The sequence below is a fragment of the Balearica regulorum genome, chromosome 15 (genome assembly GCF_011004875.1).
Source record: "Balearica regulorum gibbericeps isolate bBalReg1 chromosome 15, bBalReg1.pri, whole genome shotgun sequence".
Taxonomy (NCBI): domain Eukaryota; kingdom Metazoa; phylum Chordata; class Aves; order Gruiformes; family Gruidae; genus Balearica; species Balearica regulorum.
The window spans coordinates 10,638,323-10,663,944 of NC_046198.1; the positions used below are offsets into that span (position 1 = coordinate 10,638,323).

General features: G+C 66.8%; 2 protein-coding genes across 6 annotated transcripts in view; one reads left to right on the top strand and one right to left on the bottom strand.

Annotated features, from left to right (window-relative positions):
- Nucleotides 1–1,323: 1,323 nt before the first annotated feature.
- On the top strand, nt 1,324–11,788 carry SREBF1 (sterol regulatory element binding transcription factor 1). Of its 2 annotated transcripts, none has more exons than XM_075767666.1 (19): nt 1,324–1,602; nt 4,779–5,162; nt 5,330–5,508; nt 5,580–5,720; nt 5,799–6,017; nt 6,104–6,218; nt 6,306–6,517; nt 6,913–7,117; nt 7,622–7,806; nt 8,154–8,415; nt 8,504–8,670; nt 8,770–8,938; nt 9,023–9,131; nt 9,208–9,317; nt 9,409–9,541; nt 9,737–9,899; nt 10,152–10,337; nt 10,419–10,530; nt 10,716–11,788. In XM_075767666.1, the coding sequence occupies exons 1-19, from the start codon at nt 1,497–1,499 to the stop codon at nt 10,937–10,939; spliced, it is 3,381 nt and encodes a 1,126-aa protein (XP_075623781.1). In that variant the 5' UTR covers nt 1,324–1,496; the 3' UTR covers nt 10,940–11,788. The 2 variants fall into 2 exon arrangements, with proteins under 2 accessions (XP_075623781.1, XP_075623782.1); XM_075767667.1 differs by lacking the exon at nt 1,324–1,602 and adding an exon at nt 3,815–3,939.
- A 779-nt stretch (nt 11,789–12,567) lies between these two features.
- The window catches only part of RAI1 (retinoic acid induced 1), a 76,108-nt gene continuing 63,053 nt past the window's right edge, over nt 12,568–25,622 (bottom strand). For all 4 annotated transcript variants that reach the window (XM_075767665.1, XM_075767662.1, XM_075767663.1 and 1 more), the window contains 4 exons: nt 16,260–21,894; nt 15,018–15,111; nt 14,633–14,682; nt 12,568–14,185 (listed from right to left, as the gene is read on the bottom strand). In XM_075767665.1, coding sequence (XP_075623780.1) covers nt 14,171–14,185; nt 14,633–14,682; nt 15,018–15,111; nt 16,260–21,878 — 5,778 coding nt within the window. In that variant the 5' untranslated portion in view covers nt 21,879–21,894 and the 3' untranslated portion in view covers nt 12,568–14,170. The remainder of the gene's footprint in view (nt 14,186–14,632; nt 14,683–15,017; nt 15,112–16,259; nt 21,895–25,622) is intronic.

Consider the following 25,622-nt stretch of genomic DNA (forward strand, 5'->3'; position numbering starts at 1 on the left):
GCATCACGCAGACTGCTGCAAGGGCTTTCCTGAGGAAACCTGCTGCCATCACAGAGCCCGGCTTCTCCCCAGTGATCTGAATAAAAAAGCGGGGTGCAATGCATGGCCTCCCTGAGGCGCCCATGGCAGGTTATGGATCTCTTGAGGGTTTTTCTTTAGCAGCATTTGCTGTGAGCAAAGAGATGCCCCAGCAGCTGTCAGTGGCCTGTGTGCGGGTGACGCTGCCTCAGCCATCAGCGTGGAGCTGAGCCAGGACTCCCTGGGCTCGTCCCCAGCTCGGGCACAGGTTAATGTCCCCAGCTCGGGGAGGATCAAGTGGGGGTGAGGGTGCAGAGGGACTGACTGGCAGGGCTGCACACCCACAGCTCTGTCACCCACCACGTGCACGCGCGGTGTGCTCCGCGTGGTCCCTGGTGAGCTCCGTGTCGCACCGGGGTGCCCTGTGCCACGCGGGGTTCCCCATATTGCACAGGGCTGCCCGCTGTGCTGGTGAGGGGAGGTTTTTATGGTGCACTCAGGTGTAATTAATTCACAGGTAGCCTCAGATCGAGCTCGGTGTTTCTTTTCCTAAATTTTTCCCAGCAGCAAGACAAACCACGCAGTGCTGCAGGGCATAGCGGCAGGGCCATGCCCTGGCGTGAAACCCTCATGCTGAGACCCACCACCCGTGGGCAGCCACGGGGCTGACCCCAACGGCACCAGTGGTTTTCCTGGTTCCCACAGCTCACGGCACCAGGGAGAGCGCGTGGGCTCAGCTGTGGCTCACAAGGGACCATCGGCCCTTTGGCATCCCCTAATTTGGGCCACGGGAGCTTCTCCCACCCTGGGCCATGCCGTGGTTGGGCAGCGGTGCTGGGACGTGCTCTGGACCCCGGAGCTGGGAGGGGGAAGGCAGATGCCTGCAGCCTGCCTCTGCACTGGGAACTGCAGGAGCCTCGAGAGGTGACTCGGTGGCCCAAGCTCACCCCAGTACGTGGCCTCTGCGAGGTGCTGGGGGCTTCTGCAGCCATGGCCACCACCTTCTCCCCACTCCAGCCCTCCTGCCTGCTCCCATGTGTGCTCCGATCCGGGGCGGAGCGGTATTTAATGCCCAGCACAGCTCTTTAGAGCCCAGCCCAGGTATTTGGTGCCTGTCCCCAGGGGACTGGTGCCCTGCTCGGGGACTGCAGCCAGCCTTGCTCCCTGCTCCGCTCCTGCTGCACCACGTCCCTCCCCGGAGCCGCCGGGGGTCCCGGCGCGGTGCAGCGGGGCTGCAGGTCCCGGCGGCGGCGGGGCGGGGCGGGGAGGCGGCGGCGGGGCGGGACGCGGCGGCGGATCCGCCTCCATCCCGTCCCTCCCTCCCCTGCCCGGTAGCAGGTCTGGGCACGGTTCGCGGGAGCAACTTGGCGGCTCGTCCCCTTCCTCCCTCTCCCCGGGCCAGCGCGGCCATGGCGGGCGCGGGCGGGCGGCCCCGCCGCTCCTAGAGCCGCCGCAGCCCGGGAGCCGCCGCCGCCGGGATGAGCGTCCTCGCCTTCGACGACGGGGCCCTGGAGGGGCTGACGCCGTCCCTCGGCCTCTCCGGGGCCAGCGACATCGACACGGCGTTGCTCAGCGACATCGACGGTGCGTCCCGACGCGGGCAGCGGGCAGCGGCGAGCGGGGCCGGGCTCGGTGCGTGGCCGGGACCGGGCTGGGGGTATAACCGGGGCTCGGTGCGCGGCCGGGACCGGGCTGGGGGTATAACCGGGGCTCGGTGCGTGGCCGGGGGGCTGGTGACAGCAGGCTCGGTGCACGGTCGGGACCGGGACATGGCCGGTGGAACGGGGGCGGTGCATAACCGGGGCTCGGTGCGCGGCCGGACCGAAGGGAGAGGGCTCGGTGCACGGCCGCCGCACCGGGGCACAGCCGGAGAGACCGGGCTCGGTGCCGGGCCCGGCGTGGGGCGGGGGGGACACACCGGGCTGCTGGAGCGCGGAGTCGGTGCAGGGCCGGGCGGTTCGGGCTGGCTCCGTTACCGGGGACCGGTTCGTGGCGGGGGAGTCGGGGAGGAGCAGGGTCCTGGCCGGTGGGGAGGGGGGCAGGACCCCGGGACCCCCGGGCTGGAGGTGCCGGTGCCGGGACAGGCCCGACGGGGCCCCCGCCGGCCGCAGCATCGTGTCGCCTCTAGCCCCGCCCCCGTGACGTCACCGCGGAGGTTACTCCCGGTCATTCCCTCCAGGACGCCTGGCTTCCCCGAGCCGCCCAACCGGGATGGGGGGGGGGGGGCTCTACACCGGCCCCGGGGCTGAGCGGAGCATCCCCGGGGCTGGGACCCATCGGAACCCACCTCCCCGCCGAGCTGGGGGTCCCTGGGAAGGGGGTACCACCGAATGGACCCGCTCTCAAAGGAGACCCGGTCCCCGGTGCCAAGGGGACCCGCTCCCCACCCCGGTGGCACCGAGATCTTACCGGTGCTGGGTGCAGTGATACCATGGCTTTAGCAAAAAATTGGGTTTACCGGCCCTCAGCCAGCCCCGTGCCTGTCTCGCCGCATGCTCCACCGGCTCTGCCGGTCTGCGCTGGCGCAGACCGGCAGAGCCGGTGGAGCATGCGGCAAGGATGGCATGAGGCTGGCCGAGCCCTCCGACACCTTCCCCGCTGCGGGGTCCGGGGGATGTCTCTCCTCCGGGAGCTGGGGTGGAGGTGGCATCCCAGGGCTGGAGGCTCAGCCCAGCGGCAATTGGAGCGGATCAGGGCAGATCCAGGTGCCACCCGCCTCCCCCAGTGAGGTTTTGGAGTGGGCAGGGAAGGATGGTAGCTGCAGGCAGGCAGGCAGGCAGGAGCGGTGTTCTGGAGCTGTACTGGTGTCCCCTCGGGTCCCCTGGGACCCTTGCCAGGACTGAGCGGTGCCCAGCACAGACCGGTCGTGCAGGGTGAGAGTGTCCCGCCGTGGGGTTTTGCCACGCTCCTTTGCATCACGGTCATCCGGGTCACCTCGTGCCCCACGGTTCTCTCACATGGCCTGACACTCCACGGGCCATGGGTTTGCCACCGGTCCCTGAGTGGCCACGGGTTATCCCTTATCACCGTGCCCACCCCACCCTGGGGTGACTGTGGGTGCGCATCCAGGGACGTGGGTGCCCTGTGCCCACCGGGACCTGCCAGGACCCACAGCCATGCGGCTCTGCCCCGTGGGCTCCCACGGCCCGAAGCAGCAGGGTTGGGGCAGCCGTGGCACCACCGGGTGCCCGTGTCATGCCGATGGCATGGGTGGCAGCGCGTGCCATGGGATAGAAATATCTGGTACGCACCAGGTGGCTGCAAGAGCTGTGCCCACCCCTGGGGCTGTGCAGCAGGAAGGGGGGGGGTCAGGAGGGGACACCCCTTCTCTGCACCCCCAGACTTTGCTCTCTTGCCCCTGGACCATGGGGGAGCCTTGGGGGTCTCTTGAGCAAGGGGAGCCGAGGTTCGGAGCCCCCCTTGAAGGAAACCCACCTACACAGAGAGGGGTGCCGAGGGGTGGATGTCTTTGGGGGGGAAATGGGGCTGTGCAAAGACCCCGGTCCTTGTGGGGTGTCTCCTCTGGGCACTGGGCATCGAGCGTGGAGCGTCATTTTGGGCTGGCCGGATGCGGGGGGCAATGGGGGGCGGGGTGAAGGGGTTAACGCCCGCTGACCCTGAGTAACCGCCGGCGGGTTACGGCAGGGTGCCCGGCAGTAACCCGCCGCAGGGCTCACCTTGGCGCGGCCGCGGGGCTGTCTGGGGGCGGCGGGCGGCGATTGGCGGAGTCGCATCACCCCATCGCCGGCCTCGCTCCAGGCCTGGCGCGGGCAGCGGCGGGGAGGGCTGGCGGGGAGGAGGCGAGAACATGGCTTTAAAATATCCCGGTGCCTCGTCGCGGCCCGGCACGGCGCTGAGCGGGGGCCGCAGCCTGCTCCTGGGACCCCCCATTGCCCACCGGTATGGAGTGCACCTTCGAAGGTACCCCCTGCTCGCCATCCTTCTCCTCCCTGCCCGGCAGGGTCACCGCTGCAGCCCCTCCCGGGGTGCTGCAACCCATGGCGGGTGTCTGGGGGCCGCGCACCTCGGTGGGGGCACCCGGGGGGGGGGTGTGCATGGGGGGCTGCGTCTGGGGGTATGGCGGTGGGGACATCCCAGCGTGCTTTGGTGGGAGCATCCCAGGACAGCGCAGCGGGGGGCATCTCGGGACACCCCGATCTGTGGGTGCCGGGTGTGTTGATGGGGACGTCCTGGGGCAGCCGGGTCCCACTGAGCGGGGCAGACCCCTGAGGCTGTTTAACCCCGCGCTTGCCCAGCTGCCCTCCTGGGGGGTGCCATGGGCAGGCAAAGCCTGGCATGGGGGTCTGGCACATCCCGAGCACCCCCTCCCCTTGGTACAGAGGCTGCTTTGGGGTTGTCGGGGTTTTCGGTACGGGATAAATGAACGAGCTGGCACAAGCCCATCTCTGCCTCCCCCCCAGCCTCAGAAACAGGCCGAGATCTGCGCTGCCGCCCCCAGACTGGGCTGGAAACCTCCGACCACTGGTGGCCAGGCCCTGGCACCCCCGTTGCGAGCGCCGTGCCTCAGTTTCCCTGCTGGCAGGGTGGGCTCGGGAGGCTGCACAGAGCAGGGCACAGCAGATTCCTGGGTTCTCAGGGAATTCTGCCCCTGGGTTATGGAGATCCGTCCCCAAAGTGCTGAGCTGTGGGGTGGGCAGCATGGGGCCAGCCCCAAGACCCCCGGGACTTTGGGGGCCCCTTGGGATGTGTGCGGCTGGGGCAGCCGCTGATGGCATGGCGGCGGGGGGGCTGTTTTGCAGACATGCTCCAGCTGATCAACACGCAGGACAATGACTTCTCGGGGCTGTTTGACTTGCCGTTCGCTGCCCCGGACAGCGCCGTGCCCCCGGGGCTCCCCTCTGCCCCGGGCACCCTCGGCACTTACCTGGGACCCAACAAGCCTACCCCCGCCGCCCCCACCGGCAGCGTCTACCCGGGGCCCTCTGGGATGTCGGCCTTCACCCCGCAGCCCCCGGCCCCGCTCCTGCCGGCGCCAGCCCCGGGTGTCAAGGAGGAGCCGGCGGCCCTGCCCAGCAGCCAGCCCCAGCCCGGCATGATGCTGGCCCCCAGCTTTGTTCCTGTGTCCCCCAACCAGTTCAGTCCCCAGCCCTTGGTGGGCTACCAGAACCAGCACAGCTTCTCCGGTGAGGATTTGGGGGTACACGGGGGATCGGGGCTCCCTGGGTGGGGGCTTGTCATGGGGGGGCTCTTGCTGGAGAGGGGGGGGGGGATACATCCCTGTGGGATGGGGCTGCCCGGGATGGGCTGGTGCTGGGGGGTCTGGTGACGCTGTCCTCTGCTCCATGCCCAGCCGTACAGCCCGGGGGTGCGGGGCAGGCCCTGCCCAGCCCTCTGCCTGCCCCACAGCCGGGCCAGCCCGTGGCACTGCCTGGCGCCGTGCAGAGCGTGGCACCACAGCAGCTCCTGGCCCCCGCCGCTCCCACCACTCCCGCTGCCCAGCCCGTCTCGCCCCAGATCCAGCCAGTGCCGGTAAGCCCAGGGCCAGGGGTGGGGGCGTCTCAGTGGTCCCCCCAGCCCCGCTGACCCCCCCTGCCCCCCAGGTCCTGCTGCAGCCCCATTTCATCAAGGCTGACTCCCTGCTGCTGACGGCCGTCAAGACGGATGCCGGCAGTGCCAAGACCTCCAGCATCGCCTCCCTGGCCACCAGCGCCAGCGGCTCTGCCACCCCGCTGCAGGTGCCGGTAGGTCCCACCACCGGAGACCTCTAGGGTGGGGAGATGCTCCGAGACCCCCACCAATGCCACCCTGTATCCCCACAGGCGTTGGTGAGCGGAGGGACCATCCTGGCCACAGTGCCGCTGGTGGTGGATGCCGAGAAGCTGCCCATCAACCGGCTGGCGCCCAGTGGGAAGCCGGCACTGGTCCAGAGCAGGGGGGAGAAGCGCACGGCGCACAACGCCATCGAGAAACGCTACCGCTCCTCCATCAACGACAAGATCGTGGAGCTCAAGGACCTGGTGGTGGGCACGGAGGCCAAGGTGGGAGCCTGGGGACGGTGGGGCAGGGGTGGGCAAGGGGTGGCTTCGCCCAGCATTTGGGCTGAGCCGTCCCTGCCTGCCGGCAGCTCAACAAGTCGGCGATCCTGAGGAAGGCGATCGAATACATCCGCTTCCTGCAGCAGAGCAACCAGAAGCTGAAGCAGGAGAACCTCTCCCTGAAGATGGCTGTGCAGAAGAACCGTGAGTGGAAGGGCAGGTCTGGGGGGAGGGGGGGACAGGGCTCAGCTGTACCCCCCAGCACCCCTCAGCCCACTCTGCTCCCCACAGAGTCCCTGAAGGACCTGGTGGCCTCCTGCAGTGGGGGGGCCAAGGCGGAGGCCCCCATGGAGGTGGTGAAGGCAGAGGTGATGGAGATGCTGACGCCACCACCCTCGGACGTGGGCTCGCCGTCCCACAGCAGCCCACTCTCGCTCAGCGGGGGCAGCAGCAACAGCAGCAGTGACTCGGAGCCTGACAGTCCCCTCTGCGACCATGGCAAGGTGTGGGGGGGCTGTGGGAGGGATCCTCCCACCCTGAGTCGGGCAGGGGATCCACTGCATCATGCCAGAGGTGCCAAGAGCAAAGTGCGCCAGATGCCGGCATGGGGAAGGGAGCTGAGAGCCCTGGTCTTGCTCTCTGAGGCTGCTCCTCACATGATTTGGGGCTGGAGGGAGGGGTGCAGAGGCATTTCGGGGTGCAGTGGGCTGTTGCAGCTGTGCCCTGTGCTCAAGCCCTGTCCCCCAAAATGTGCTCTATGCCCCATGCCTATACCCTGCACTCCATGCCCATGCCCTATATCCCATGCCCTATATCCCATGCCCTATATCCCATCACCACACCCCATGTCTGTGCTGGCGCCCCGTGCCCCATGCTCACAGCAGCTCTGCCCGTGCAGGTGAAGCAGGAGCGCCTGCCGCCCTCGCCCAGCAGCCAGGGCATGCTGGACCGTTCCCGCATGGCCCTCTGCGCCTTCGTCTTCCTCTGCCTCTCCTTCAACCCCCTGGCCTCCCTTCTCCGGGGCTCTGGTGCCCCAGCCCCTGTGGGGACCCCGGGCACTGCTGGCCCTGGCAGGAGCATCATGGCTGAGTCTGGCGCCGTGGGTAAGCTCTGGGAGTGGGGTGGAGGCTCCTGGGGTGGGCGGTAGTTGCTGGGGTGGGCCGTTGGGGTGGTACGCCACTGGGATGGAGGTCATTGGGATAGGTGTGGGGTAGAGGCTCTCAGGCTGGGCATGGGGCAAAGGCCATTGGGATGGAGGCCATTGGTGCTAGTGTGGGCTGGAGGCTGTTGAGGGGAAGACCATTGGGGTGCAGGATGTTGGGGTGGGTGTGTGGTAAAGGCTACCTGGGTGGAGGCTGTTGGGGTGGAGCCCATTGGGATGCAGGCTCTTGGGGTGGGCATGGGGTGAAGGCCAGCAGCAGGGGGGTCTTGAGGTGGGTCTGAGCTGGGAGATGACTGAGGTGGAGGATGCTGAGGTGGATGCAGGGCAGAGGCGGTTGGAGTGGAGGCTGCTGGGGTGGGCACGGGGTGAAGGCCACCGGGATGGAGCCCCTGGGGTGGGCGCAGGGCAGAGGTGGCGGGGCGGCGCTGACCCCTTCCCTGCACAGAGGAGCCGTGGGGGTGGTCGCAGTGGCTGTGGCCCACGCTGGCCTTCTGGGCCCTCAATGCGGCGCTGGTGCTGGGGGCGGTGGTGCGGCTCTTCGTCTGCGGGGAGCCCGTCACCCGCCCCCACTCCGAGCCCTCCGTCCTCTTCTGGCGGCACCGCCGGCAGGCCGACCTTGACCTCGACCGGGTAAGCCCCACCCCTTACCCCACTCTGCGTGATGTCACCTGCCCCACCCACCCTGGCCACACCCTGCCTGGCCCCGCCAGCCCTCTGTCCCAGCCCCCCGCTGCAGGCTCGGCCCCGCCCATTTCACAGTGCCCGCCCCTTCTCTTGCCCTTAGCCCCACCCACCTGCCCCAGCCCCGCCTCTTCCACCCGCGTTAGCCCCACCCACCCCCAGCTCAGCCCACCTGGCCCCGCCCACACACCGCTGCCCTACGGGCAGCCCTGACCGCACCCGCCATTAGCTCCACCCACCCCATCCCCGCCCCCTTTGGCCCCGCCCCCCCCACTGACCCGCTCTGGGGGGCGCAGGGGGACTTTGCGCAGGGGGCCCAGCACCTGCGGACGGCGCTGGGGGCGCTGGGGCGGCCGCTGCCCGCCTCCCACGGGGACCTGGCCTGCAGCCTGCTCTGGACCCTGCTGCGGCACCTGCTGCAGCGCCTCTGGGTGGGCCGCTGGCTGGCCGCCCGTGCCGGGGGGCTGCGCCCCGACCCTCCGACCCCCGACCACGTCCACCAGAGCGCCCGCGACGCCGCCATGGCCTACCACCGCCTGCACCAGCTCCACCTCGCCGGTATGGCCCCGCGCTGCAGGGGGGGCAGGGCAGGGAGACGGGAGCCCCGTGCCCCCCCCCCCTGAGCCCCCCATCCCTCTCCCCGCAGGGAAGCAGGCCGGGGGGCACCTGCTGGCCATCAACCTGGCGCTAAGTGCCGTCAACTTGGCCGAGTGCGCCGGCGACGCCATCTCTGTGGCCGCCCTGGCTGAGATCTATGTGGCAGCCGCCCTGCGGGTCAAGGCCAGCCTGCACCGCTGCTTCCACTTCTTGGCCGTGAGTGCGGGGCAGCCCCCTCTGCTGTGGGGCAGGGGATCCCCTGTGGCCCCTGGCATGCAGTGTTGGGTGCCCCCCTGACCCCCGCTCTCCCCGCAGCGCCCCTTCCTCTGCAGCGCCCGGCGCGTGGCCCTGTCCCATGGCGGGGCCGTGCCCCCCGCCATGCAGTGGCTCTGCCACCCCTTGGGCCACCGCTTCTTCGTCGATGGGGACTGGGCTGTCAAGGGTGTCCCGAGAGAAACCATCTACAGCTCTGCTGGCAACCCAGGTAACACGCACGCCCCCCCAGACAGCCCCAGCCCCCCCGTTTCGGGGTGGAGGGATGCCTGCTCACAGCCCCTCTGTGTTGCAGTGGACCCGCTGGCGCAGGTGACCCAGCTCTTCCGCGAGCATCTCCTGGAGAAGGCGCTGTGCTGCGTGGCCATGCCTGAGCCCAGCCGCCCCGCTGCCCAGGGAGAGGGGTAAGTGCTGGGGTGGGCACCCCGCTCCCTCCACTCGTCATGGAGCCGGCCCCGCTCACGGCCCCTCTCCCGGCAGGCGGTTCTCCAGCGCACTCGAGTACCTCCAGCTGCTCAACGGCTGCTCCGACGCCAGCAGTGCGCCCGGTCCCGCACCCTCCATCAGCTCTGGCTTGGCGGCCATCACAGGTGAGGCCAGCGCGTCCCCCCCAGGGATGCTTCGTGTGGGGGGCCAGGGGAGTGGTGGACACCCCGCTCCTGTGTCCCTCCCACCCCGCAGGCACCGACCCCGTGTCCAAGTGGTGGGCGTCCATCATTGGCACAGTTATTCACTGGCTGCAGGGAGATGAGGAGGGGGCCGAGCGCCTCTACCCGCTGGTGGAGACCATGCCCCGGGCGCTGCAGAGCTCTGAGTGAGTGCCAGGGGCGCTGGGGGCGGGAGGGTGACAGCTCCTCGCACACCTCCCCTCCTTTTTGGGTTGGCACGGCCCTTGCTAACACATTCTGAGCACTGCGGCTGTGCTCCCCGGTGTCTGCTGAAGTGGGGGAGACACAGCTTTGCCCAGCGAGGGGCCTGCAGTGACCGTGCCCCCCCCCCCGCTTTGCAGGAAGCCCCTGCCCCGCGCTGCCCTGCACTCCTTCAGGGCTGTCCGGGCCATGCTGAGCAAGCAGGACGGGAGCCAGGCCAGCCTGAGCCACTGCGAGAAGGCCAGCAGCTGCCTGCGGGAGAGCCTGGAGCTGGGCAGCCCCCCCAAGGGCACCATCGACAAGGTGAGCAGGGGTGGGGGGCAAGATGGCCATCTGCCCTGGGGGGGAGCCCCCGGCCCTCGCGGGAGGTGCCCCCGGCCCTCGCAGGGGTGCATTGTAGTTGCATTGCATGTGTCAGACTGGGAGTGCAATGCCCCTGCCATGCAGCCCGGCGGGGGCCCCGCGCAGCAACGCCTGCCCGCAGGGACCTCCTCCCCCCCTCCGTCCATCTGTCTGTCCGTCCGCCCGCTCACCCAGCTCCCCTCGCCCCCCCAGGCGGTCCAGCTCCTGCTGTGCGACCTGCTCCTCGTCACCCGCACCAACCTGTGGCAGCAGCAGATGAGCGTCAGCCAGCAGCGCAGCTGCCTCTACCAGGCGTCCGCGCTCGAGCTCCGCGGCTTCCAGCAGGACCTCAGCAGCCTGCGGCGTCTGGCCCAGACCCTGCGCCCCGCCATGCGCCGGGTGAGCTCCCCCTCCTCATCCAGGTGGGTCCCCTCTTCCCTTGTGCCCGGCTGCGCTCACCGTGTTCCCCCCGCTCTCCAGGTGTTCCTCCACGAAGCCACTGCCAGGCTCATGGCCCGGGCCAGCCCCACACGCACCCACCAGCTGCTGGACCGCAGCCTGCGGAGGAGAGGGGTGCAGGGCAGCAAAACAGGTGAGACCCGGGGTGGGACAGCGGCGCTGGGTGATGGGGCACAAGGGCTTCCTGCCGGTGCTTTTGCGCTGGCATCTGCGCTGGGGTGGGCAAACAGCCCCATCACTGTGCCAGAGCGCCCAAGGGAGGGTCAATGGCTTCCAGGGGCACCTTTGGGGCTGACACCCGCTCTCCCCCTCTAGCAGCCGGTGAGCCGGAGAGCCACCCCACACCACGGGAGCACGCCGAGGCCCTGCTGCTGGCTTGCTGCTACCTCCCACCCAGCTTCCTCTCGGGGCCGGGCCAGCGTGTGGGCATGTTGGCCGAGGCCGCCCGCACCCTGGAGAAGCTGGGCGACAAACGGATGCTGCACGACTGCCAGCAGATGATCATCAAGCTGGGCAGTGGCACCACTGTCACATCGGGCTAGCCGGGGACGGGGGGCACGCTGCCAGCCCCCCTGGCTCCAGGATGTGGGGAACGGGGTGGCTGGGGGTCCTGGGGAGACACGTGCCTCAGTTTCCCCTGGGACGTGAGCCCCTTCTGCGGGATGGTTTGGGGAGCAGTTTTTAAGGTGACGGGGTGGGAGCTTGGGGAGGGGCAGGGTGATGCCCAGTGCCACTGGCGGTGGGTGCGGGGGCTCCCGGCGTGGGACAGCCACGGGTGGGCCTTCACGGGTGGGCTCAGCCACGCCATGGGTCTGTTCCTGTCCCAAGCCCGCCTGGGTGACGGGACGTGGGGACCTCTAGTGACACTGTCCCAGTATTGCATGGCACTGGGATGCTTGGCCAGCCTGGCCCCAGTGTCACCCAGTACCGCCCAGTGCCCTGGCACAGGGTGGGGGCCCATCCCCGCCCACCTCTCCTGGTGTCCCTGCCCGGCTGCCGGGGAGGGGGGGCTTGGGGTGCCTCGGCATTGCCCCCATTGCGGGGGGAGGAGGTTTGGCCCCGCAGTGGTCCCTAAGGGCCCTGTCCCCCACTGTGCCTGTGATAGGCAAGGGGCCCCCCCGGCTTGTCCTCCAGCTCCCCGCCCAAGACTGACCAGTCCCCCCCAGTTAGGAGCTGCCACCGCCTGGCATGGCCAGGCCTGAGCGCTTTCGGAGAGGAGCTGGCAGGGTGGCACGGAGCTCCCGGGGGGCTGGTGGGCGCCCCCATCCCCTTGCTGCACCCCCCCTTGTACATAGCCCCTCGCCCTGCCCCAGCCCCCCCGCCTTGCCTTTTTAAATGGTATTTTCATAGTTGAAGAGTTTTGTACAGACAATTAAAGCTGATTATTTATACCGGTGTGTGCTGGACTGGGGGTGGGTGGGAACAGACACTGAACTTGGGGGACACACAGAGCCCGGCGGGGACAAAGCCCCCCCCCCCCCCCCCCCCCCCCGGCTGAGCATCCCCTTGGGCTGGGCATCGCCGGCTATGGGTCCTGCCTTCCCCCCGCAGGGGAGGGCTGCATGGGATGGGGGGGACAAGGGTGGCAGGGATGGGGACGCTGGGTGCCAAGGGACCCCGGACACACCCTCCTTACCCCATGATGAGCTGGGGGTGCTGCCCCCTCCCCAATACCCCAGCCCCCCCGCAGCATCCCCTCTAGCCCAGGCCTACAGCATGACCCCCGGTGCTGGTGGCGCTTGGGGACAAGGGGCCACCCAGGGGCTGGCACGGCCCCGGGGGACCCCCAGGAGCCCCCCAGGAGAAAGAGAGGCCACGAGCAGGGCGCCACGTACTTCCAAAACAATCGTTGTATCTTTATTGACGCTCTGAATGCAATGACCTGTTTTTTACTCTTAAGGAAAATAAACATCTTTTAGAAACAGCTTGTTACACACAATCTTCAGTGTGAAGCAATATACTAATAAGAACACTAGTCTTAACATTTACAGTCTTCATATATATTATATATATGTATATGTATACATATATATACACTATATAATGAGGCAATATATAATACACACGGTTTACCATTTTACAGTCATATGTACAAGATGTCACTAAAAATAGCCAGATTTCAGGCAACACTGCCAGGGACACCGGGAGTTTTATTTTTTCTTTAAATTAATTATTTTTATTATTATTTCTCTTTTTTTTCTTCTTTTTTTTTTAATGTGTGTTTTTTCGCTCCCGTGTCCGAGGCAAGCTGCTGAAACAACAGACATTTTGTGGCCAGCAAACCTTGAGGGTGAGGGCTGGGTGGGACGGAGGGGACACGACAGCCGGCGGGGACGCGGGGCACTGGCTCTGCAGGGTCGGGGTGGGGGGACGGATGGGGCCAGGGCTGTGCCCCCCGCTTTTGCAGGATGCTTCGCAGGCTGGGAGGGGCTAGCGGCTCTGTTTTTAGGATGGGATTTGGGGTTGATTCGCCCTGGGTTGGTTATTTGCTACCCGGACTGGGGTGCAGGGGGTGCAAGGCTGGGGTGCAGAGATCGGGGAGTCACGCAGGGCACGCTGCGGGGACGCAGTGGGGGGCGATCCCAGTGCTGGGCAGCCCCCCAGCTCCCCCGAGGCGGCTGGGAAGGGAAGCGAAAGCCAAGGGAGCCGAGCGAACCCGGCACCCAGGGCAGCGAGGAGCGAGCCAGGGCCATGCAGAGGGAGGAAGCAAGTGCCGCCTCCTCCTCCTCCTCCAGTAAGGACCCTGCTGCTGGCTGGAAGCCATTTCTGGGCTGCTTGCACCCTCTTGCACCAGGATAAACCCTGGGGTTCAGCACCCAGGGCCTGGGGTTTGCACCCAGAGCCATGGGGTTCAGCACCCAGAGCCGTGGGGTTTTGCACAAACGCAGGGAGCAAAGCCCGTCCCCAGCAAGAGGAGCCGCAGAGGTGTGGCGAGGCCGAAGCAGAGGGAGGACGGTGGGGTTTTGGGGTCCCGGAGAGCAGGACCAGGTGTCCCCGACCCAGCAGTGCCAGCACCCCATGGAGTGGAAGGGTGGTGGGTGCAATGGGCCAGGGTTCGGAGGGAGGGAGCGGGGCCGGGGAAGCCCGGCGGGCACCCACCAGCCCAGCCAAGCGCCCTTCGCCCCGGTGGGGACCCGGCTGCCTGGCGCAGGGGCTGGCACCCCGGGACAGGCAGGGTGGGGGCAGACAGGAGATGGAAGAACGAAACGGAAAAAGCAGAGTGGTGTTTCAAACAGCAGGCTGTTGTTTGTCTTTTTTTTTTTCTTTTTTTTTGTCCTTTTTTTTGTCTTTTTTTTTTTTTTTTCCTTTTCTCCGCCGCACGTATATACAGACAGACACCGTGAGGTTTGCTGAAGGCAACATCTCAGATCAGATCAGTGTGAGATATGGAGAGCCGGGACCCGCGGGGGAGTCCGGCGGCCCCACAGTAAGACAACATCGCCGGGACCCCCCCGCTTCTACACCGCCCCCCCCCAGCCCTCCCCCCTCCCCCCTGTGCAGCGAACGCGGGCCGGGGGATCCCGTTCCGTCTCCCGTGCGGCCAGGCCGGGTTTTGCCGGGGCCCGGCGGGGGGCGGGGGGGGGGCGGAAAACCCGGCGCTGGCTCTACCCTCCCGGAACGGGCTCGGGCTCGGGGAGGGACAGGGCGGCAGCGCTGCGCCCACCTGCAGCGGGGGGGCTCCCGGTACGGCCCGGCCCGGCCCCGCTCCGCTCCCGGGGCGCTGCCTCCTCCGCCGGTCCCTCGCTGGCAGCTGGGCGGGTGCCCGCGGGGCGCTACACCGGCTGCCTCTGCGGGGAGAAGGGGGGTGTCAGCCCGGTGGTCCCGCTGAGGGGGGGGGGGTGTCCGGTCACCCGGGCTGGCGGAGATGTCTCCATCAGCAACCACCCTGCCCACCCGCGAATAACTGGGCGCCCGCTCGGGATGCAGCACTTTTAGCGTGGGTTCAATTATCACCCACCACCCGCTCAGCGTGCAAGCGAACCCCCGTAGCCCGGCTGGGGGTCCCAGACCTGGCACCCGCTGGCCTGCCCCCGCAGCGGAGGGCTCCCGGGTGGCCTGGTAAGGGACACAGGGACGCCATGTCCCGCTGCGACGCCTCGCGCCACGTGGGGCTGTGCGCCTGGCGTGGGTGTGCTGCGGAGCGGGGTGTCCCTGGGGGGCTGTGGTCCAAAGGCAGGTCCTCCTACCCCAGGGGCTGCCGAGCACTGGGGGACACGGGGGGGCTCTGGGCTTACCTTATGTTTGGGACATTTCAGAGAGAAGCTCTCTTCGGTTAATAAGCAACCTGCAAGGAGAGGAGAAGGCTGTGTCAGAGGAGTCCCCATGCTGCGGGATGGCTGTCCCTGAGTGGCGGGGGGGATGCACAGCACCCCCCCCGGCCCACAGCCTCCCACCACCATCCGGACCAGCTGCAACGTTTGCATGAAGGGTTCAGCTGAGACCGGCCAAACTCAGGACACCAGCTGGCACTGCCAGCGCAGGGGGCATCATCATGCAGGGAGCCGCGAGCCCACCCTGGCCTTCGGTGGGCTCGAGCGTTGCGGAGCAGCCAGCTCCATGGCCAGCCAGGTCTGAGGGTGCCAGGGGACCCCACACCCCTGTCACCGCAGCCGGGCTCACCTGTGTCGACGGCACACGCGTAGTGGTAGGTGTGGGGACACCCCTTCTGGCAGCAGCCCACGGTGGCTCCCGCTTGCTGGCAGCTCGAGCACTTCTTTAAACACACCCGGGAATTCGGAGCAGGGAAGGAGAGATGCAGAGAGACAGAGAGACCCCGTCAGAGCCCAGCACGGGAGCAAAGCGCCCTGATGGTCCCGGCCGCGAGGAAAATGCACCGGCGTCCCTGCGCCTCTCCAGCCCCATGCTGCCTCCCCCCGGGCAGCATCCTTCCTCCTGCGCCGGCGCACCACGAGTGATGCTGTGCCTCTCGCTCGGCCGTCTGCAGCCACGCATGAGGTTTACACCCGCTGTACCTCTCCCCTGGATGGTACTGAGTCCACAGCCATCCTCCACGGGGCAGAGGTGAAGGCACATGGCCTGGGCCGTGCCGTGGCTTGGTGGCAGCGGTGGCGGAGGACCCATGTCCCCCAGCCCCGGTGCGGGCAGGGAGAGGGCAGCAGCCTCCAGACAGCCATGCCACAAGTGCAGATGCCTGGAGATGACAGGCTGGATGCAGCCAGCCCCAAACTTGGTACCGGGGGGGCTTGCTGAAGGCCCCCTGCCCGGCCTCTCCTGGGTGGCTGTCCCCTCCCTCTCCCGAGCACAAAAGCCCTGTGTCCCTGTGATGGTCTCCCAGCAGCGTCCTCCCTATTTTGCTCACTCAATGTGCCTGCGTTCCTCTCACCCTGCGAGGGGAGCAGGGCAGGGCTGCGCCCTCCCTCCAGGTCTCCTTCCCCTGCTGCCCATCACTGTGGCGTCAGGCCACTCGACACCCATTTTCATATTCCATCCTGCCTTTGCCAGGCTGCGTCTGTCCCCCTCCGAGCTGCCCCCTGTGACATACGGCTGGGCCGGGGGATGCGACCCACCGTGCTCAACATCCTCACGGTCCCAGGGGAGCCCTACCACCGTCCCAAAGCACAACACCACAAATATGCTTCTATGGCTAAAACGGGGGTTTTTAGGTGCTATCAGAGACGCGGCAGCACAAATCTCACGGGAAGCCAGCAGGGTTCATGGTGCCTGAACACCCGCCTCGCTCTCCCAGGGCGACTCGTTGTGCCTGGATGCTCGTGGGCTAACCCTATTAATTTTCACCCCGGCCGGAGGCGCAGCTGCGGGAATGGCTTTGGCTGTAGGAGGCCGGCGGGAGATGCCGTCCCGGGGTGCCGTGCCATGCTGGGCAGGCAGCCGAGCTCTTACCAGGTCGGCAGCCGCCTTGACGGCCTCCTGCAGCCCGTAGAGCTTCCCTGCCACCAGGAAAACCCCAGCGGTCCATACGGCACAGGCCTCGTGCAGCCAGTGCTCCTGCGTGTCGCCCGCCGGCTCCTGCGGCGGGGACTCAGCCTTGTGACATTCGTGCCGCCGGGGCTTTTCGGCCGCCTCCTCGCCCTCTGTCCTCTCGTCACAGCAGTAGCAGCTCTGCAGCCTACGAAACATGCCCCGCGGGCTGGAGCGCAGCGCGCTCTGCTTGGCCGCCTCGGCGGCACCCTCTGGCCGTGCCGCCTTGCCGCCAGCACCGCAGCTGCCCTCTGTCCCTCGGGGCGCCCGCTCGGCCACTGCGGGTGGGATGGTGTCCTCGCCTGGTCCCTCCGCCCGTGCCTTCTCCTTCAGCCGTGACTTCTTCTTAGGCAGGCAGTCCTCGGGGTAGTAGGGCCCGCAGAGGTCCCCCAGGTCCTTGTAGTTGGCAGGGTTGCGGCACAGGCAGCAGACCAGGCAGGCAGCGCTCAGTGCCTTTGACACCACCGGCCCCATGTGCATGGTGGAGGAAGCGGGCAGGGCTGCCCGTGGTCGTGGCGCTGGCCCAGCCGGTCCCCGTTGCAGCCGTGCCTCCTCACCGGGCGAGTTGACAATGGTGCAGGCGGTGGTGAATTCGCCGTGCCGTTCCACGCGGACGTAGGGGACGAAGGGGGGGGCCCGGCTGTCTGCCCGCAGCCGCTTGCAGGAGATGTACTTCAGCCGGATCTCGGGCTCGGCAGGGTGCAGCATCGGGGCTTGCTGGGCCTGCCGCCGCCGCTTGCCACGGCTCTTGCACCGTGCCGGGACCGCCTTGGCCTTGCCGTGGGCCAGCCGCTTCCGCTGCCGCTTGGAGTAGCCGTTGTAGTTGGAGTGGTTGGCCCGTGGCTTCGGCCCCCGCGCCAGCCCGGCTGTGGGGCGTCCCTCAGGGGGTCCCTCGCCGCCCCCCGCCTCCTTCTCCTCAGTCTTTGGTTTCTTCCCCTCCCGCGGCACCTCCTCCCCGCCACCCGGGCCGGCCGCACGCTCCCGGGGCAGCGCCAGTGGCGGTGCGGGACCCAGGGGAACCTTGGCCATGCCCAGCGCCGCCACTTTGCCCTTGCGGTTCCTCTTCTTGGGCAGGAGCCCCAGGCTCTTGGCCGCCATGGCGGAGCTGGGCTGCACCCCCAGGGCCAGGGCACAGGCTTCGCCCTGGCAGCCCTCGGTGGAGAGCTTCTTCCCACCGCCCAGCTTCCCCTTCGGCGCCCGGCCATTGGGATTTCGGCAGAGCTGCTCGGCCATCGGCGTGGCGGGCGCCTTCTGTGCTGCCACCGGCCTGGGCAGCCGTGTGTCGCCCGCCGCTGGGACCACCCCGCCATGCTTCACCACCCGCTCCCTCTCCGCCCCCGCAGTGCTCAGGGAGGTGCCGTAGGCGGCCGCCGTGGCCGCCGCCGTGGCTGCCGATTTGCAGGCGAATTTTTTCAGGTTGGGTGAGGTGATTTTCTGGACGATGGCCTCCAGCTTGAGGCCGCGGCCTTTGCGGGGAGGCAGCACTTTGGTCTTGGTGGCCTCCTGGAAGGCTGCCCGTGAGGTGATCTTAATGCAGACATCGGGGGCCTCCTTTGGTGGGGGGGGCTTTGGGACGGCTTCGCCGGAGCTCTTGGGTGGCAGCTTGGCTTTCACCTTCTTGGCCACGGGCATCTTCTTGAAGAGACTGGGGGGGCCCTCCGGCTTCTCCTCCTTCACGCCGCCGCTGTTGCTCCGCAGGACCAGGTTCCTCTTCTTTGTAGGGATGGGGGAGATGAAGGTGGACTTCCTCTTCAGCGAGTGCAGAGGCCGCTCAGACATCTTGCCCCCCACGCCCGGCCCTGCTTTGGGCAGCTTCATCCGGGCGCCCACCTTGCCCTCCTTGTGGGGGCTGCCCGGGGCTGCCAGCTTGAAGGCGGGCGGAAGGTGGTTGTTGGAGATGAGCTTCTTGGGTGCCTTGCAGTTCTTCAGCCGGACATCAGCTGCTCGCTTGCCCCGCCGCCTCTTGGTGTAGAAAACCTCCTGTGTCTTCGTCCGGGAGCGCAGGATCATCGACCGCTGGTCCCTCTCCCCAGCCTCCACCGTGTCCCCCTCCGGCAGTGTTGGCCCCGTTGCGTCCTCTGCTGTCACCAAGCCGGGCACCAGGAGGGTGGCATCGCTGGCGTTTTGGACCACCTTGGGGGCTGGCCGGCCGCTGCGCTTCCTGGCTTTGAAAGCCACCCGCTGCTTCACGCCACAGGCGGGTTTCTTCCCCAGCTTCTCCTGGTGCGTGGGGGCCTTCAGCCCCTCCAGCGGTGCCGGGGCGCGGGGCTCGGCGAGGGCAGTGAAGGAGCGGGTGCACATGCGGGCTGGCAGACCCTCGGCTGGAAACCGGGGCGTTTGGCTGTGGGCATTCTTGCTTGGCATCTCGGCCTGGCCGTCTGGCCCCAGGCAGGCGCCGGCCATGCTGCCGGCTGCTGGCAAGTCACTGAAGGGGCTGGGCACGGTGCTGCCGGGGCCGTCCCCCTCCGGCAGCCGGCAGTGGACCCTCTTGTTGCGGAGGCTCTTGCCCCGCGAGACAGGCTCTGTCTTCCCCAGTGTGTTTTCAGGGGTGAGCTGCTGCTTCACTGCAATCGACAGGGCGGATTTGGCATCGGCCGCCTCCGGGTGGGATGTCTCCCCTCCACCGCTCTCCTCCTCGGGCTGGATGTGGGGCAGGGAGGACTTGAACCAGCTCTTCACCTTGGTCTCCGTGCCCACAGCAGGGCCCAGCAGGATGACAGACTGGCCGGAGAGGCGTGCAGCGGGAGCCGAACTCTCCTTTTCCATCGTGCTGACAGTCTCCTCGGCGGACACGGGTACCTCACTGGAGGACAGCACAGTGGGCATCTCCGGGGGCTTGGGTGGCAAGACATCATACGTGACCGACTTCTGCTCCGAGCCGGCCAGCTCGCACAGCGAGGAGTACTCCTCCGCCTCCAGGTCTGACTCCTTCAGCTCTGGCGAGGAGATGATGGGGATCTCACTGAAGTCCCCGGTCGAGCAGCAGTGCCGGGTGTCTTGCAGCCACCTCTCGCTGTCCGCCTTCGTGGCCTCATCATAGGTCAGTGTCTCCTCCTCTTCCTCCTCCATCGCCTGCTGGCCGAAGTCCCGAGCCGGCTCACTCTTGGCCGGCTGCTCACCATCACACAGATCCAAGCCGCAGGCATTTTTTTTCTCTTTGCAGGAGCCCACCAATTTGCTGGGGAACAAGCCCTTGGGGAGGTCGGTGGCCTGCAGACCTGAGCCCAGCTCCTTCCACCGCAGGCACGCCTCACCCAGGCTCTCCTCCGGCCACTCAAAGTTTTCCATGGCGTTCTCGGATCCCACTGAGTTGGCGGTGGTGTTCGAGTAGCAGCTGTAGCCGGTGGCTCCAGCACTTGATGTCGCCACTGGGATGCTGGGCTTGGAGTTGAAGGCCAGCGGGGCTGCGTCCTTCAGCGCATCCTTGGTCTCGGTGGCCGTGAACTCCACCTGGGGACCCTCATACACCTCCTCGCCAAAGTCCTTCCCTGCGCTGGCTCCCGAAGCCTTGTCCAGCTTGAGGGGCTCAGTGAGCGTGCTGGAATCGCCCTGGCTGGGCCAGGCACCCTTCACCATGGAGTCCAGACAGGGCCGGTGGTTCTCCAGCTGGAAGGGGGACTTGGTGGGCTCCTTGCTCAGCATGGGAGAGTTGGCCCAGGCTTTGTCTGCCTTCTCGCTGATGGCATCCTGCAGGACAATGATCTCGGAAGCCAGCTCCTCCTGGGACAGGGCGCTGAGGAGCAGCCGGGGACAGTCCCGTTCGTTGGTCACGTACTTGGTGAAGGTCTCCAGGGGCAGGCTGGCGTGGATGCTCTGGAAGGAGTCGTCTGATTTGGTGGACATGTCATCTGGAGAGGTCACGGAGCAGGTGGACACGGACTCGGGCTTTGCCTTGGAGTTGCTGTTGACACGGGCAGGGCTGCGGTTCTGGTTGCAGTACAGAAAACTCCTCTCCAGCTGGTCCTCTGACCCGCTGAGATAGTCGGCATCCTGTGTCTCGGCATGGACGGACTGGGGGGTGCTCAGAGAGTCGGACAGGGGAGTCCCCACCTGCTCCGCTGAGTAGGTGCTGCTCTCGGGGCTGCAGTGCTGCCCCTTGAGCTGCTCGGGAGTCCTCGTCGGGGTCTTGATGCCCTTTTTCTGGGGCACGGCCGCTTTGGAGAGTAGCAGCTGCTGGACGGTGTTGGAGATGTTCTCCACCTGGGAGGTGAGCGCCGTCAGGCTCTGCAGGCTCAGGTCAGACAGCAGGTTTTCAGGCAGCTTCTCTTTCTGCAAGTTTTTGCAGTTTCCAGATTGAGCGTCAGGGCTTGTCCCGTCGGTGGGAGAAGGGTTCAGCAGCGGCATGAAATGGCTGTGGTCGGCAATGCCGGACGGGAAGGCGCCGGCGCTCAGCGGCTGCTGGCTGTACTGAAAGTTCTCCAGGTTGGGCATCAGCGGGGAGGGAGTGGAGCTGTAGGACGGGGACCTGCCGACGGAGCGAGCTGGCGAGTGGCTGGCGCTGGGGCTGAAGGTCTGGTAGTACTGCTCCGGTGTCCGGACGGGCGGCGCGTCACCCTGGCAGTAGGTTTGGCCCGGCTGGTTGTAATGTTGGTACTTGGCCAGGTTTTGGTAGTGGAGGGTCTCCGGGGCGTGATGTCGCCCTTGCAAGGGCTGCGGTGGCTGTGGGGGCTGCGGCGGCTGCGGAGGCTGCGGCGGCGGCGGCTGTGGGGGCTGCGGCGGCGGCTGCGGGGGCTGCTCGTAGCCGATGCGGTTGGGCTGGTAGCCATGCAGGTTGGGCACGCGGGGGCCGGGGGCCAGGCTGGCGGCGCTGCCCAGGGGCCGCTCCAGCGGCGGCTGCCCCGAGGGCGCCGTGCAGCTCTTGTAGGAGTGTGCCGGCTGGCTGCCCCCCGGCACTGAGGAGTAGGTGGAGGAGGCGGGGAAGGACTGCGAGTGCTGCCCGAAGTGGGGGCTCTGCGAGAAGGGCATGGGCGAGGAGACGTCGTTCGGCAGCTTCTGCCGCTGCAGCTTGGGGTAGGGGAGCGCGGGCGGCTGCTGCTGCTGCTGCTGCTGCTGCTGTTGCTGCTGCTGCTGCTGGAAGTGAGTCCGGAAGGGCAGCGGGGCAGCCGCCGGCTCGTGGTATGCCCGCCCGCCCGCCAACGCCGCCGTCTTCTTCATCAGGCCGTCCTCATACTTGGCCACGCCGCCGGGCAGCGCCTGCGGCTGACCGCCCCATGCCTGCAAGCTCTCGTCCCCCGAATAACGGGCCGGATAGGGGCTGTTCTCCTGCACGGCGTAATTGGAAAAGGCCGGCCTGCCTTGCAGCTGCTGCCCCGCTAATTGCTTGTTTCCCCGGTGGTATTTCTCCACGGCGCTGTTCTCGTAGCCCGAGTACGGCAGTTGCTGCTGACTGTAGTACTCCTTCGCCACCAGCCTCTGCCGCTCGCAGTTCGGCCCTGCCTGACTTTGATGCCTGTAATTCTCCAGGCGTGATGTATCTTGTGAAGTCGGCTGGTAGCTCTGCTGGTTGCCATGGAAACCACACCTTTCTCGAAAGGACTGCATGGCGCGGGCTCGTTATCTGCGAAGAGAGAGAGGCGAGAATTCAAATGAAGCATCGCCACCGCGGCAGGCCGGGGAGCGCGGCCACGCACGGAGAGGAGCAGCGCCGCGTGCGCCGCGGGGGCATCGCCTCACCCGCCGTGGCGTCGCCCCGCTGGCGCTGCGTCTCCTCGCTGGAGCCCTGGAGCGCAGCACCTGGCAATTCATCGCCTCGCATCGCCCTGCATCGCCTTGCATCACCCTGCAATGCATTTCTTTGCATCGCATTGCTCTGCATCGCCTCACATTGCCCTGCGTCATGTCATCTTGCATTGCATCACCCTGCATCATATCACCTTGCATTGCATCGCCCTGCATCGCATCGTATCACATCACCTTGCATTGTGTTGCATCGCTCTGCATCACATCACCGTGCATCGCACCGCCCTGTATTGCCCTAGATCGCAGCAGCTGGCTTTGCATCACCTCGCATCACTCTGCATCGCATCGTGTCGCCCCACATCACATCCTCGGCGTTGCGTCACCTTACCTTGCATTGTCTTGCATCATCCTCTATCACATCTCCTCGCATCGCTCCGTGCTGCATCACCCCGCTTCGCAGCACAGTGCCCGTGAGCTGGGGGGTAGCCGGGGTCCGGCTGCCTCCTCCCTGCCTGCAGCTTGCCCAGCCAGCCCTCCTGACCCCGCTGCTGGGAGCCTTCCTCATCTCTGCTGCCCACCCCAGCTTTGCAGGGCAAACCAACCCCCTCCCTGCCTGACCTGCGTGGCGCGCTGACCCCCTGCACCGTGTTGGGGTCCCCCAGCCCCAGTGCTCTGCGTTCCACACACCCGCTGCCCCTCAGCTCTGCAAATCACTTTACCCCTCTCCTTGCACGCCCCCCCCACCAGGGACGCGAGGATCCTGTGAGACTCTCCAAACACCCTGCTTATCACAATTCTTTTTAATTATTGGGCTAATTACTGGAAGCAGCAGCATGGAGGACCAGAACCGCAAGCTCTGCTGCAAAAAAAGTCATTTCAACTTGCTGGCTCTGCCCGTCTCTGCCTGCTGCTGCCTCCCGCAGCCCCCCCGGCCCAGCCGATCCTCCCTGCCCCGGCGCGATACCATCTGGAAGCTGTCTGCTCCCGCCAGCAGACGTCTATTAGCCGAGTGCCTCGCCATCGTCATTAAACCTCCCCATTTCCTCGCCCCGCTTGCGTTAGGTGCGGGGAAGCACCTGGGTCACCGGTTTGATCTTGGAGGCAGCCGAGGGGCTTGCGGGGGCTAATGAAGGGCTCAGTGGTGGTGGTGGGATGCATCCTGCCCATCCCCAGCACCAACGAACTGGAGGTGCTGTGGGGGATGTCAGCCTGTTTTGGCAGCAGCCTGGGATTTGGAAGCCCAGATTTGGGCAGCCCCAAGGGTCTGCAGCTGCCCGGAGACTTCCCTGGCACTGCTCCCTCAATGCCATGCCATGGCGGTGACCCCGGTGCAGCCCGTGAGGTCCCCTCTGCCTTCATTAAGGTGATGAGCATAACGAGGGGAGGGACAGGGTGCTGGTGATGTCTGACACCCAGCACCCGCAGGCAGATCCGAGCCCAGCCCTGCTCTCTGGCACACCTCCCCACGGTGCCAGCCGTGCCGGGCAGCCTCGAGCTGGAGGGGGACGCGTGTGCGTCCCCGCCACCTTGTGCCACCATCACAACGTGCCAAACGGCGTGTGGCTCCGCACGGTCCCTTTGTCGGCAGCTATGCCGTAGCCACAGAAATTGCACCGCTGGTTTGATCGTTCCCAGCTTGGCCCCCTTTCCTCGCAGCGCCCTGTGGACACCGGTAACGTCTCAGCACCTTTTCAGGGTTTACGTACACACACGGGGCTTTATTTAGTTATATTTCCAAAACCGCCGACAGCTCAGGGATGCACCGATTGCACGGTGCCCTCCAGTACCGCTGGAGCTGGGCTCGGTGCCACCCACGCCAGCCCGTCCCCCTGTCCCCCCCATCCCCTTTTTCGGATGCTTTCCATGTCACTTCCCCGTATTGCAGCTGCATCTCGCAGGCTGCACGGGCAACTGGATGTGGTTAAAGCCTAAATCCCAGGGAAAAGACGGGTCAATTAAAAATCCAGCGAGGCCGGCGTGAAAGCCCCTGCCGCGGTGCGGGTGCGGTGCTGCCCTGTCCTGCGCCAGGGCTGCCGGAACAAAGGCAGGAAAATCAAAGCCAGACCTCTGGGGCAGCCCCGGGTGGCGGCGAGAAAATTAAAGGGAGAAAAGGGCCCCTCATGCTCCACGTGGAAGCAGGTTTGCAAAATTAAATCGGCTCAAGAAGACCCTGAGCTGGTGCTTTAAAGGGAGCTTTTTTCCCCCCCTTTCTTTTTTATTATTGCTATTAATTATTGTTACTTTTTCAAACAGCTCTGACAATGCCAGGCTGAGCAAAAGCGCCTGGTGCACCGACACGCAGAGGAGGGGATGCACAGAGGGAGCACGCGTGGGGGGCGTGCACGTGTGCAGGGTGTGCGTGCATACAGGGTTTGCACGCTTGCAGGATGTGCATGCCCACAGGGCGTGCAGTGCTGTGCGAACAAGCAGGGTGTGCATGCGTGTGGGTGGGAGGAAGCCCCCCGGCAGGATCAGGCCATGGGGACAGCCAGCCTCGGCCACGTCCCAGTGCCTGGCAAGGCCTGGGGCTCATCCTGCACCCCTGGGCGTCTTCTTACAGGGGTCACAGCATGTGGGGCTGGGCGAGACTCACCGGGCAGGAGATGTGGCTGTGGCTGCCCGTTGCTTCCCCATCCCAGAGAAGCGGAAATCCCATGCCGAGCAAGGCGCCTTGCCCAGCGTCACGGTCCCATCTCCCTGCAGGCCAGCCAGGCACCGGGATCTGCCGGGAGTGGGATGCTGCCGACGACACACTCATCACCAGCAGCACCCGGACCTGTCGGCAGAGCCGGAGGCCAGCTCTGCCCTCGGCTCTGCCGCAGCTTTGCCGGAGAAGGGCCGTAACAGATGTTGCTGCCTGATGTAGGCTGCTTCCGAGCAAACGCTTTAATGGCATCAAATCAAGCTGTCGACAGCAGCAAGGTTACGGCCCTTCCCGGGAGGGGGAGGTGGCTGCGGCCCCGGGGCCCTGCACGCTTGCTCCCCCCGCCACGTCCCTGCCAGACGTGCTCCCCCAGCCCCGAAGAAGTTTCCAGCCCGGCTCCCGCCGCCCCTGCGATGGCAATCGATACGGGGCGGTCGGCGCACGGCTGCAGCCACCCCGGGTGCAGCCAGGGCTCCCGGCCCGGGAAGGGGCGTCCATGGGAGGAGGAAAGGACTTGGGGCCATCACAGTGCCCAGGGCCAGCGCGATCCTGTCCCCGCAGTCCAAGGAGCCGCGCTTGCCTCTGGCTACAGCCACCCCAGAGCACCCCGTCCCCTGGGTCCCCAGGGATGCACGGACAGTCCAGTCTGCCCCACAGTTGCCAGCACGGCCCCGGCGTCACCCTTTGGGGACATGTAGGATCCGCTGCACCTCCCAGAGCCGGTACATGACCTGGGGCCATGCTGTGGTGCACGAGGCCATGCTGCAGCGAACAGGGCTGACGCGGTGCACGGGGCTGACGCGGTGCACGGAGCTGCTCTGGTGCGCGGGGCTGACACGGTGCGCGGGGCTGATGCCGGGAGCCGAGCCAGGGCACCGCGCGGCACTGCCAGGCCAGCGCAGCCCTGCCGCTGCAGATGCCCGCCCGCGCGGCGGCTCACAGCCTGCCTGCTCGGAAGGATT

Bases quoted from the DNA above. Each gene is read 5' to 3' on its own strand.
- SREBF1 (XM_075767666.1), top strand. From the start codon at position 1,497: ATGAGCGTCCTCGCCTTCGACGACGGGGCCCTGGAGGGGCTGACGCCG. The intron at 7,807-8,153 runs GTAAGCCCCACC...TGGGGGGCGCAG, and splicing joins CCGACCTTGACCTCGACCGG to GGGGACTTTGCGCAGGGGGC. The intron at 9,542-9,736 runs GTGAGTGCCAGG...CCCGCTTTGCAG, and splicing joins CGGGCGCTGCAGAGCTCTGA to GAAGCCCCTGCCCCGCGCTG.